Source organism: Elephas maximus, chromosome 2 (assembly GCF_024166365.1).
Source record: "Elephas maximus indicus isolate mEleMax1 chromosome 2, mEleMax1 primary haplotype, whole genome shotgun sequence".
In the NCBI taxonomy this organism is placed as follows: domain Eukaryota; kingdom Metazoa; phylum Chordata; class Mammalia; order Proboscidea; family Elephantidae; genus Elephas; species Elephas maximus.
This window is the reverse complement of record NC_064820.1, coordinates 214,443,376-214,456,997: the sequence shown is the minus strand read 5'-3', so window position 1 is coordinate 214,456,997 and position 13,622 is coordinate 214,443,376. Positions and strand designations below refer to the sequence as shown.

At 49.1% G+C, this 13,622-nt stretch overlaps 1 protein-coding gene across 3 annotated transcripts in view; it reads right to left on the bottom strand.

Annotated features, from left to right (window-relative positions):
* TOM1L2 (target of myb1 like 2 membrane trafficking protein) overlaps nucleotides 1-13,622 on the bottom strand; it is a 141,163-nt gene that overhangs the window by 64,398 nt on the left and 63,143 nt on the right. For all 3 annotated transcript variants that reach the window (XM_049874742.1, XM_049874740.1, XM_049874741.1), the window contains exon 2: nucleotides 4,854-4,938. In XM_049874742.1, coding sequence (XP_049730699.1) covers nucleotides 4,854-4,938 — 85 coding nt within the window. The remainder of the gene's footprint in view (nucleotides 1-4,853; nucleotides 4,939-13,622) is intronic.

The following is a 13,622-nucleotide window of genomic DNA, read 5'->3' as shown; positions in this document are numbered from 1 at the left end:
TGCTAGAGCGTGACTGGGTAAGCACAAACGCAAGTATTTGTCTCTCTCCCTGGGGGAGATGCTTCCGAGAGGAGGATCAAAGTCATGTCAGAGGAACTGCAATGTTTCCAGAAGCAGCAGCAGATTAGAGAGAGCGGAGCTGGAAGCCAGGGAAAGGGAAGAATTGAGAGTCATGAGCCAAGATGGAGCACAGGAAAAAGGACCAGGAGGAAATGACATGTGTGCTGGCGCTAACGCCACACTTCTCTCGGGTGAGATCAGGCCTCTCACGCAGGCCCAGGCCCAGGCCTGGCTGCTGTGTCACCTTCAGCCTCATCTGCTAGTACCTTTCTGCAAAGTCTCCTCCCACTCCAGACACACAAAACCTTCTTTCCAGCCCTTGTTATGGCTCCACACCTCAGCCTCTGTACCTTTTGCCCTTCAGCTATACAACTGCTGCTTCTGAGAAGTGTTCTCCTTACTAGCTCCCAGGAGGGCATGGCCACCCCTGGGCTCCCACATCATCCTGGATCAATCTACCAATCAATCTCTCGCTGTCTCAGCTTTTATCCTGCGCTACTTTATCCATTTACGCCTCTGTTTTTTTTTTTTTTACCCTCCTTCTAGCTTAGAGGTCAGAGTACAGACAATGATCCGGGTCGGTAGATCCACTTCAGAATTTCCTGGGAAGCAAAGACCAAATTCACATGCTTGTGCCCTAAACAGGCAGGTCTGGGGTGCAGCCTGGCAGACAGATTCTAAAGCCAGGTGTTCCTGGCTAATGGCAAAGAGTCCAGGGCATGAGGGACTGCCACACGAGGCCTCCGGCACCAGAACTCCTCAGGCCGGAAGGATGATGAGGAGGAAGGTGGCCCCAGCTCTGGATGTCAGGGAAACCTGCACCCACTGGGACCACAGCCTCCCAGAAGGAAGCTCTGCAGGAGTAGAGACGTGCAGGTAGCGTTTCAGTGCAGGCATCAGGTTTGCGTCCTGCATCTGCTACTTCCCACTGTGCTGTGAGGCCGTTAGCAGAGGACTCAGCATCTGGGCCTGTTTCCCCATTTAAAAATGGGCTGTTGGGGGCTGCATGAGAGGATGAAGTCCAGCTCGGCCTGGCGCCTGCTAAGTGCTCAGAGGATGGCAGACAGGCTCAGGGCAGTGGGCCACAGAGACCATTCCTCAAGGAGGATGCCACAGAGAGCCCTGCAAGTAAGAGTTATGAAGTAAGTCATGGACCATGGAAGACTTTAAAGGATAAACAGCAAATCCATGTAGATAATATGAACATACATATAGCCAGAAACTTTCTATATATTTACTCTTTTATCCTTACAACAATCCTATGAGACTCTTTTATAAATGAGGAAACTGAGGCACAAGAAGATAAAGGAACTCACCTAAGGTCACCGACCAAGTGAGCACTGGACCTAGGATCCCAGTCCAGGCCAATGGTGGCAGGTTCCTGCCCTGTCCACTGAACCACACTTCCTATGTGCTTGTTGCAGGCACTGGCCTCCAGACTGGGGTGCCTGCCTTCCTCCCTGCCACCCCTACTTCACATGGTGGGTGCCCTCGTATCCTGCAAGACTCCACTTAGGTGTGTCCTCCTTAGGTGTGTCCTCCTTAGGTGTGTCCTCCTTAGGTGTGTCCTCCTCGAAGAAGCCTTTGCCACTGACCAACAAAGGCTGGCTGGCTGCCGGCACCAGAGTTTCTCTCTGGAGCTTTATATAGTTTCTCTCTCATAGCGCTTGTCACGTGTGTCAGGACTGTGTTTACACGCCTGCATTCCTCACCAGACTATGAGTTCCCTAGGGACTTCATTCACCACTTAACAAACACTTATCAAGAGCCAAATAAGAACATCCTGTGGTAGGCGCTGGGGATAAAATGGTGAGTAAAGCAGGTAGAATTCCTGCCCTCATGCACTCACAGTCTAGTGAGGGCTGAGGAATGAGTCAGGCCCTACCAAGCATCAGGCAAATGGAAGTTTAGACTGTGAGAAGCATCGGTATAACACAGGGAGTTATGAGAAAATGTAACGGTGCGCTTGTCCAAATTGGGAGAGGGCATCAGGGTAATGAGACCCAATGAATGATGGGAACTGGGGGTGGGGAATGAAGGACCACCAGGGGCAAGCCTTGATGCATGTGGGTGGGGGTGAGTCCCCAATACTGAGCTGAACTTGTGGGGCTTGTTCTCCCACTTTGGGGAGACAGTTGACAGTCACCCCATAGGCAAGGCACTGATAGAAAATCCCCTGGGAATCACTAAGGTATTCTCACTCAAACATACAGGGACAGGGAGCTGGGACCACGTTAGGAACAAGGTGTAACCAGGCCTTCTGTGGCTGGACAATTTGAAAAGAAGCTCCTCAACTCTAGCAGATGGAAGACTCTTTGAAATGAGGAAGCTCCTGGGCTCCTGGCCTTCCTGCCCTCAGCCATATAGCTATTTGAGCAACTCACCAGAAAAGAATGTATCTGTATACTCGAATTTGTAGAGCACTTCAAACTGGGTAAGGGAAGCGAGAAATTCAAGGAGTAGAAAGATCAATGGGGCTGCAGGGCGAGAAAAAGGAGGGGCCCAGAACAGGGTTGAAGGGGCCTGGGTTGACCATGCAGGTCTGGGGAGGCACTGAAGGCCTGTGATCAGTGCAGTATTTTGAGGAGTTCTGAGTGTTTAGGAGGCACCTCTGGCTGCTGCGTGGAGAATGGCTGCGGGGCGCGTAGCCATACCACCTCTGGGACACAGCCTGGCCTTTTGCACACAAGCCCAGAAAGAACGCTCTTTCTACCCCAACACCTCACTGACCTCTCCAGCCCTGGCTCCAGGCACCTCCTCTCCCCACTCTCTCCCTCTCCATCCCAGACTGCTGTATTCCTCAACATGCTGGCTCTTTTCATGCCATCCTCTTCCTTCCATCCTTGATCTTGACACCCTGGAGCCTGCTAAACACTAGTGGTATTCAATCAACATTGTCTGGATGACTGGATAAATGAGTGATGTCTGAGGTGGACAGGAAGAAAAAAGGAACCCAAGGAAATCTGAAGGAAGATGACCAATCTGAGCCCAGTCCTTCCTTTATTAAAAAATGCAGTCCTCAACAACTATGACTATTTGTGAAATCACATCTGTGTGCCAGGCACCAGGCTGATTACCCGTATTTAGAGAGCAGAAATACACCATTGTTCACAGAAGACCCCAAAGCTTGTATCTCTAGGGCAGGCCACCGCTGCAAACTCGACTCATCCATCCAAACATCATCTTGTCAACATCTCTACCTGCAGGCTTAACAGGCACAGCAGATTTCACAGGTTTTAACTGAACCTCTGATTTCCCTACCCCAGCTTCCTCTCCCATGGTCGTCTCCATCTCAGGAAATGGCTTATCTATTCTTGTGGCTGTCTAGGCCCCAGACCCCTGGCATTATTCTTCATTCTCTTCCCTCGGGCTCCACAACACAAATCCCATTGACTCTACCTTGCAAATAGAACCTAAGCATTTCTTACTCTCTACCATTACCATTGTAGGCCACCATCACCTGACACCTGGACTGCCCTAATAACCTCCTAACTGGTTTCCCAGCTTCTGCTCTGGCTCTGCCCCCACCAGGCAATGCTGAACACAGCAGTCAGAGTGTTTTTAAAACGAAGGTTAGCTCATGCCACTTCTCTGCTCAGATCCTCGGATGGATTCCCCTCTCACCCAAAGGAAAAGCCAAAGTCCTTCCCATGCCCTCAAAGCCTGAATTATCTGGGTCTCCATGCAGCCTCTGACCTCAGCTCTCTCACTCCACTCCAGCCCCACTAGCCTCCTCGCTATTCCTCAAACATACCAGGCACCCTCTGTCCCAGGATTTGTGTGCTTGCTGTTCCCGCTACTCAGAAAGTTCCTCCCTCATATAATCTTCATGCCTCACTCCCTTCCCTCCTTCAAGTCTTTATTCAAAGCCACCTTCTCAGTGAGGCTTTCCTTGGTTACTCTACTGGAAATTGTTAACTCCTGGCCTGTCCCCTCCTCCAGACTATCAGCTCCCCGCAGGCAGGGGGATTGCTGGTCTTATTCACCACTGTGTCCTCAGCACTTACAGTAGGGACCAGCACAAGGGGGTCTCTCAACAACGATTTGTATACATGGCAAGGCTAGTAAGTGACAGTGCCAAGAGGCAAACCCAGGGCTGCCCAAAGCCAAAGCTGTTCCCCTCATCACTCTAGAGATGTTTAAGAGGACATGACCACAGTAGGTAAGTAAAGTTTTTATGGTGTGGGCAGTGGGCTAAAGACAGACCAGTTTGGAAGAAATACAAATACAGTATAGATAAAATGTAGAAGAGGATATGGTAAAGTAAAATAAAAACACAAGCAATACAAGAGCGGATGCAGCAGAGCTGGAATGCAAGGGGACGACTGGGGGTAGCTGTGTCCTCCATGACAATAAAAATGCCATACACGTCCCTTTCTCCCTCCCTGTCTTCCCACGCCTGGGCATCCCTCTATAGACTTGGCAGGGCTCTCTCCTGACTCCTGAGGCTCTGGTCCAGCAAACCATACAAGTGAAGGGGAGGCAGAGGCTGGGGAGGAGAGGGAAAAGGAAATGATGATTTGGCTGCTCAGATTAATTATCACTGGGGACCGAGTAACCAAGCAACTTCATTTCCATGTGTGACTAAAAGCAGGTCTATTAAAGAGGTCATCATTGCTCTAATTCAAGAGTGGGACAGAAAGGGAAAGATAATTGAGACTGTCAGTTTATTAAATGCCAAAGTGAACAGATTAAAAAGGAAGCACCTAACACCCTTAAGACTGACGGGCTTTGGGCCACACCAGAGAGCTGACAGAGGCTTAGCAGGAGGAGGAGGTGGGAGCGGCACGTACCCTTCCTCCGTCTCGTTGATGATGTCGCAGATCTCCATGTTCAACGTCCAGTCCTCACTTTGCAGGGAGCCATCTGTGGCCTTTTCTGTGAAATCAGAGAGAAAACCAGTTTACAACTCCCCTGGAATGAGGGCCCTGATGGAAAGCCGGAAGAGGCCAGAACCGACAGAACCGTTCTGGGGGTGCTGCTTTCACAAGAGAACACCCAGACAGAGACTGAGGCCTGAGGCCCAGTGTCATAACACTGCCATTCACTCACCAAACTCTGGGCTGAAAAGCTTACAACAGGCCTAAGCCATCAAAAATCACTCCAAACCTGAAGCTGTTATTTCAGAGCCCACAGACTCTGGAGCCAAACTACCTGGGTTAAATACACACTCCAGCACCTATAGGGCTTCAAACTGGATCGTTCTGGTTTTAACCCCTGCTGTGAATTTGTATTTCTGACAAGTTCCCAGGAAGCTACACATTAGAATCACCTGGGGAATCTTGATAAAATGTAGATTCTGATTCAGTATATCTGGAGTGGAAATGCAAATTCTCAGCAGGGAACTTGTTAGAAATGCAAATTCTCAGCATATTCAAACTGGCTAGAAACCCTAAGCACCTACTAGCTGTTGACCTCGGGTAAGTTACTTGAGTGCCTTGGCTTTTGTAAACTAGTGACAATCACAGTACCAACCACATAGTTCATATACATATGCATATACACCTGCTCCTCACTTATTGACTATCTTGTTATCTCACATTTTGCATTTACAACAATAGTAAAAAACCTACTATTCCATTATTTTGCACATTAATGACATATATCTGGCAGTAATGAATGCCTTGGTGTGAGGCAAGAGTAACACTGCCTGTGATGGTTATGTGTCATCTCAGCTGGGCCATGATTCTCAGTGGTTTGGCAGTTATATAATGATGTAATTTGGCAGCTATGTAATGACAGTCATCCCGCGTTTTGTGATCTGATGTGATCATCCTCCATTTTCAGGTAATGCCAATTTTCAAATAACAACCTGATCTTTGGAACCTAACCGTGTCAATAAGTGAGGGGCAGGTGTACAGCCCTTGAATCGAGCCTGGTCCAGGATGCATGCTCTGCTGTCATCATTCTTCAAAATCAGCTTTAGTAGTTGCAAGATACATTCTGGACCAGGAGCAGGGAAAGGGGCAACACTTAATGAGCCACCACCAAGCACGGTGCTGGGTGCTTCATGTACTTTATTTACTCCACAAAATGATCCCCCACACTTAAAAAGAAGAAAATTGAAGCTCAGAAAGGCTGGATCACTCACCCGAGATCACATAGTTGAACTGGAGGCACCAATAACTGATCACAGGTCTGTCTCTAAAGGCTGGATGTTTGCATGACACTGCCCATGTCCTAGCAAAACCGGAGTTCAGATCTGAAGTTGAGATCTTAGATAAATTCTAAAGCTCCCATCTTAACTGCACAATTCATGAGGGTTAGCACCACCATTTTAACAGAAGCTTAATATAACTCATATTTCTACTGATAGTCAAATAATAAAATAGATGACCTCTGTATATGCTGAAAGTATTCTTATTTTGGAGTCCCTGGGTGGCACAAATGGCTAAGTGCTCAACCTCTAGTTGAAAGGTTGGCAATTCAAACCCACCTCAGTAGATAGGCCTGGCAATCTGCTACCAAAAGGTCACAGCCGTGAAAGCCCTACGGGACAGTTGTGCTCTACACACATAGGGTCGCCATGAGTCGGAATCAACTTAACGGCAAAACAACATACTTATTTTATTGCTTGCAACTACGAAGATGTGGTACTGCTTTTTACATAACTAGGACTCACACATCCAAGCAAAAACTATACTTAAAAGCTGTGACAACACAGTTACTCCAAAAGTATAGCTATAGCTGAAAATGTTTATGCAACAGCCTTCAGTCTGCATAAAAAGGCTTCACTGTTTTAACTGTGCCTGACTTGTTACCAAAGAGGACATATCCCCAACTTTTTCGCCCACATTTTCCATAAACAAAAGACTTGTGACTGCCTCGAAAAAGCAAAAGTCCTCAGATGGGACGGTCTGCTAGGTACAGAGGCAGTATTTGGTATCTGCCTACAAGAAGAGAAAAGTGCATGGGGGTGAAGGGGAGGCCTCAGAGGCTGTTAAGAGCAGGGCTTCAAACTGGTTCATTTTGGTTCTAACCGCCCGCTAAGAATTTGCATTTCTAACAAGTTCCCAGGTGATGTTGATGTGCTGGTTAGGGACCAATTCCCAGAACCACTAGCAAAGCAGTGAGTCTCAAAATTTATTATATGTAAGTATCATCTGGGGATCTTGTTAAAATGTAGATTCTGATTCAGTGTATCTGGGGTGGAAATGCAAATTCATAGCATGGGTTCCAACCAGAATGAACCAGTTCAAAGCCCTGGTTAAGAGCCAGTTGGTCCCAGAGAATACCTGAGCCACCCCATCTGCTCCCTAAACATGGAAAGAGAGATTCATTGATTTAAGCTGCAAAGCCACTAAGTAGCACACTGGGGCCTATAAGGCAAAATAGAGCCACCTGGGGAGGTGCGAGACATGGCTAGGAGGCTAGGGGCAGTGACAGGCACCCAGGAGAAGAAAAGGCTGAGAAGAGAGGCTACAGGAAGGCTGGTGCAGCACAGGCACCAATCTCAGCCTTCCCACAACGGTCACTGGCAGGCAGTGGGCTCCCACTGCCCACAGGGTTTGCCCAGAGGAAGGGTAGTCCCACCTCTGGGAGACTGCAGAAAAGTTCCTGAGCTGGCCAGGCTTGGGGGTGGAAGGATCGACCCCTCCCGCCCACTACTCTTCCTGCCACGCTCTGTGGTCTCTGAACACCCCTCCCTTCAAGGTGACCACTCAGAAAAGGTCACTCACTGCTGGAGGTCACTTCTGACCATAGGTGGTATGTCTGCAACCTCCTCAGGAGGAAGCAGACCCTGAAGGCAGCAGCTCTGCCTGTGGGCCTGGGCCTGTGACCCTTCTGTGCCAGCACGTGGAGACGCTAGCCCGCCAAAGGGCCGTCCATGGCTGTTGCCCCTTCATAGAACAATCACGGCCCAGAATCTCATAGGGAAGAGAGTACCACCACTGCACTTTGCTAGGGCCACAGGGACATTGTCTTGGGAGTCTTAATAGAGGAAATATTAAATCAATGAAACCTCATTTCCAAGTTCAGTTTAGCAGCAGAATCCATTAACCTTATATTCACCCTCTCCCTCCTCTAATAATGCCGGGAAGGGGTTCAAAGGCATGGTAACTTATCCTCAGGGTCAGCACATTCTATTCAATTACAGGGTTCTAAGTATTCAAGCTAAAAGATGTCTACTCATTTTGATTATAAAGAACCAGACCAAAAAGAACATCTCTCTCTTTTTATTTTACCGAAAATGTCACACAACACAACCGTGGATATCTGGCTAAAACAGATGAGGGAAGTGAGGCTGATGGTGGAGCTCAAATCAGCTCTTATTTTTCTCTTTTCATAAATGAATTCTCAGCAAATGGGAACAAAGTTGTATCTGATTGTCCCCGGAACTGAGGCCACTCTGTGTGGTCTCCCTCACTTGCTTCTGTTCCTAGGCCAGAGGAAAGCAAAGTTCAATGTCATTTCTGCTGTCCTGTAAATTGTCAAATCCTGGTGCAACTGCAGAAACAGCGCTCTAGGGAGCCATGGGGCCAGTCATTCCCAGCAGCCAGCCCTTGGGATAGATATCGGTCAAAACACCAGTGACTCTAGGTGCCAAGCTCTGACCTCTCAGAGGTCTCCAGTGATATACTAATAGGAAGGGGTAGGGGTGTGGGGCAGGGCCTGGGCAGGGCAGCCAGGGATTAGACTGTGCAGCCCTTCTGGACAGCCTTCCCTGAGCGGCCCCAGTTCCAGAGCAATCAGATACAGCTCACATTAAAGCTTCAGTGTGAGAGCAGCATTTAGGGCACTTCCTCCATTTAGAAAAGGATGCCTCCTGCCTGGGGTGCTGCCTGGGCCAAGCTACCCTGCAGCCACAACACTGGCAGCAGTGAGCATGCTCCTGGGCAGGGCTTTTCTATCCTCCTGCAGTCTGGACTCCAAGGTGGTCCTGCTGGGTGGGGCCTCACAATTCAGCCGTTTGGAATCTCAGCTGCTGCTTTCAGTATTTTGATGTTAAATACAGTGACTTCAGAAGCAGCTGGCATCAGGAGGCAAAGGAGGGCTGGTGTTAGCATTTTGCATTCAGCAACACCCTTCTGCAAAAAAAAAAAAAAAAAAAATGGAGGAAAAAAACAGCCAACTTATCTATATCCTGGATAATCAAGAGTGTGGGTAGGAGCCTAGAGGTGCCAGCACAAACGAACTGGCTGCTCTGTGACAGGTGTAGAGGAAGAAGAAAAAGAGGTTTCGATGGACAGGAACCTCATCTAATAATATGCCCCAATAAAGTGGGATGAACCTTCTGAATCCCTCTATGCTAGCGAGCCACGCTGGCATCTATGAGTCAGGTGGAAAGAAAAATCAATCCCGACATTCTACACAGAGCCATTATTGCCTTTTGCTTCAGAATCCCAAGCTGCTCTGGGAATGTTAATTGCAGATGCTCCCCCTTCCACTGGCGAGGCAAGAGGATGAATTTCAAGTACACATCCTTACTTTACAGGCTGTCCTTTCCTGGGACAGCTGTCCCACTCCTCCCTCCATCCCCTTAAAGGGAAGATCACAGGTCCAGCAGAAGTACACATACACAAAGCACCATCTAACCAGCCTGCAGGCTGCTCTATGGCCATGCTCTCTGTGACCTTAAGGCTAAGTAAAACCACATGGTTCCGATGCCGTTCACTCAGTGTGGATAAGGCCTGAGACGTGCTTACACTGTCTTTGGAACTGAGAGAGCAGCTGGTGAGATCTGCCTTCCGAGGCCAGGATAGCAGGGGTGGCAGAGAGGCGGTCAGTCCTGCTTAGCCTGGTACAACCACAGAATGCTGGGTGGCTTTGACACCTGGGTCCTAGTGCCACCGAGCTGGGAACTGCACTGTGACAGACAATAGCATGCCTTGGCAAGCAGTGCACACAGGACGGGCAGACAACCCAGAACAAACCAGCTGCAGAGAGCCTCAGGAGAGGGCAGGATGTCAAACAGTGGTTCCCAAACTGGCTGCACGCTCAAATCACCCAGGGGGCTTTTACCATATTAATGCCTGTGTTCCACCCCATATCATTTAAATCAGAATCTCTGGGTCCTGAAGCACAGGTACTGGTGTGCTTTAAAAGCTCTCTGGGTGAGTCTAACATGCAGCCAGGGGTAAGAACCATGCACTAGAGCTAAGATCCTAATGTAGCCATTCATTTGGCACAGGCGTAGTGTCTATCTACCAAGCCTCTCACACTGGCACACAGACGGGGTAGAGTCAGGTGACCCTGGTTCAAGTCCTGGCTCTGCCACTGCTTGTCCTGAGGTCCTGGATGACTCCTTCTTCTCTGGGACTCAGGTTCCCTGAGGGAACAGGTCCAGTGGTCTCAGAACTGACCCACGCATACTTTTACAAACCCCAGGCATACCCTGCGAGGGCACACAGAGCTAGGGAAGACCTGCTTTTTCACAGAAAAGTAGGGTATATGCTGGAGGGCAAAAGCAGGAACCACGTGAGGATTGGGGGACTTCACAAACCAAGGTGCCTTTTCTCTTTGCTTCCAACCCTGAGGACACCACTTCAGACTCCTCTGGTAGAGAGCCCTCTCAGCTCACTCCAGCCCCTCTAATGCCAACCTCTCCGTATCTAGCCCCAGTACCAGCTCCTCGGGGATCCTCCGCTGCTCCCACACCCCGAGTGGCCCTGTGAAGGGCTCCAGCACCTGCCGCTTCAGCCCATGAACAGCTGCACTCTGAAGACTGTTCTCGTGGTGTTCTGAGAGTCTGGAAAATCTCACTGGCTTAAAAGCCATGAGCACATGCTCGGCTAAACTTTCAGCTACTTGAAGGCAGGACACCTTCATGTTCTCAAGGCATAACCTGATTTCTTGCTGACAAGGAACCTTTGGTAGTAAACTGGTGCTTGCTAACCCTTCTGGGGCCCCTGGATAAAAAGGTGCTGGGTGATTTGGTACCCTTAGCACAGGGCGCCCACCTGCCCCTGGCTTCTTTCTCTGGAAGCAGGAGAGACGAACAGCACTGCAGAAGGTATGACCAGGGTTTAGCGTTTCTGCTAATTACAGTGTGACCCCAGGCCAGTAACAGAACCTCTCCAAGCCTTTCCCTTGTCTGTATAATGGGATAATAACGGCACCTTGCTCACACAGTTATGCTGAGGAGTAAACTCAATAACGCACATAAAGCACTAGACAGAGCCATGGACACAGCCATACTCCTCCAGAGGCCGGGCCAGCCACTCCTTTTACAATTACGACAGATTCTGAAAGGGCTCAGCCAACACGTTCCCCTCCCCCTCAGTCAGCATCCTCGAATCACCACTGCCACCTACAGGTAAACAGCCATCCACAAGCTATACCCACCAGATTCAACACCTTGAATCCTGCAGTACCCTCAGTCTTTCTGGTTTCTGAGCGGGAGTGCTCCATGTCCGGAAGTATAAGGGGCTCCCCTTCCAGAAGGAAGCCCCCCAATTTGGCTTGGCCCACCTACAGAGTAAAGGAGGAGCCAGGCACAAGTTCCTTAAGAATCCAAATGCTGATGCTCCAAGAGGTCTTAGAAACTATCAAATAAAGAGATTCTACATGAGTCACTCAAAAGAGATGTTTAGGCAGAGCCACATTTTCTGGACTTCTGGAAATGGGGCCGAGGGAAGGCATATTTTGTTGCTAGCTCCTCCTAGGCTGCTTGTTGCCCTTAAAGCTACCATTCGACCACTTATCTCCCAAGTCTTCAAGAAAATCACACTCATTCCTTCAAAAACAAGGAGAAACAGAGGGAGAATGAAAACCAGTGTTTTCCAGGTACAATACTCCACGCTCTGTCTGGGCCAGGTCCTTTGCTACATCCACCATCTTAATCCTCCCCTCCCCTCCCCAGGCAGGGTGTCCCCATTCTAGCAGGTGAAGGAAATGGAGGCCAGAGAGGTGAAGAGCCCCACAGCTCACAGCAAGGAAGGGCAGCACTGCTAACTGCACACCCAGATCTTCGTGGCAAGCCAGGCCCTGGACCCCAGCACGCCCCCAGAGGGTGGTGGGAGCAAAGTGAAAGATTCCTAACCACTAAATCCTAGCCTCTGGAGCCCCAGATGCAGCCCACCCTTCTAGGTTTACGAGGGAAGACTAAAGACCCTGGGGTAAGGGCTGTGTGAGGGAGTGCAGGTGAGAGAATCAAGTTAAATGAGCTGCCGAATCAACTTTTTTCTCTTTTTTTAAGATAAAATTTTTGTTTTGAAATAATTTTCGATTCACTGGAAGGTTGCAAAGACAGCACAGAGTCTCCGCGTGCCCTTCACCCAGTCTCCCTAATGTAACGTCTTATATAACCATAGTATATCGTATATTTTTAGTCTAAACTAAAAAATTAGCAGTGGTACACTACTGTTAATGAAACTCTAGATTTTATTTGAATTTCTCCAGTTTTTCCACTAATGTCATTTTTGTGCAGGATCCAGCCCAGAATACCACACCGTATTTACTTTTCCCCTCTTTTTAATCTTCTTTTTCTTTAAAGACTGACAAACTCACAAAATCAACTTACCCTCCTGTCTGGAGCTCCTTTCTAAAGGGCAGCCCTGTGGGAGCCACCATCCCACACCCCAGCCTAATTAGGACACCGCATTCTCCCACTCCCCAAACAAAAGAGCCCTTCAGGCCAGCCAAACAACAGAGAAAATAGAAGCTTGTTAGATACACAGGCCTGAGGCTGCTGATCCAAGTTCTTTTTTAACTAGAATTCCCCTGAGGGGGACCCACAGATTTAAAATGTATTTCGGGGTTTGTGCTCTAGAAGCCAAGCCACGGATCTGATGTATCCCCTGCTTTGTATTTAATGGAATATTTTACATGTGGAGTAAATGAGTGTTGAAGCAGAGTCAGGAAGAGACAGATTTAGGGGTGGGATGGAAATTGACAAGGAGGGGAATGGGGCCTCTGCAGGAGCCAATCACAGGCCAGGACAACAAGGTTGTCCCAGCCCAGCCTGCTGCTCCTTAACCTAGGCAGGTAGGCAGTTTTACTAAGAAGATAAAAGGTCCCCTGGTTCTCCGTGGTGTAGCTGTTAAGTGGTAGGTCTGCTAACCAAGAGGTCGGCAGTTCAAATCCACCAGGTGCTCCTTGGAAACTCTGTGGGGCAGTTCTACTCTGTCCTATAGGTCGCTATGAGTCCGAATCAACGCAATGGCAATGGGTTTTTTTGTTTGTTTGTTTCGGCTTCAGTTAGTTGAGCCCTGGTGGAGCATTGGCTAAGCACTTGACTGTAAACTGAAAGGTCGGTGGTTTGAACCCACCAGCAGCTCTGAGGGAGAAAGCTGTGGCAGCCTGCTTCCGTAAAGATTACAGCCTTGGAAACCTGGAGGCAGCTCTCCTCTGTCCTGTAGGGTCACTATGAGTCACGGGGTGGCAGTGGTTTAGTTTGGGGCCTGAGTGTTCAGGTTAGAGTTCTGCTTTGGAACAGAGTGAGCAGTGTGTGGGCATTCACACGTACTGTTTTCCCTCTTCCCAGTGCAGGGGGTTTTGCGCCAATTTCTTCTTCCCCAAAGGCCTCTCCGGGGCTATTTGCCTTGGCTACCTGCCCGCCAGTGTCACCAGCACTCTCAGTGAGAATCCTGGTACTGCTGAGAGAAGAAATGTACATCCCA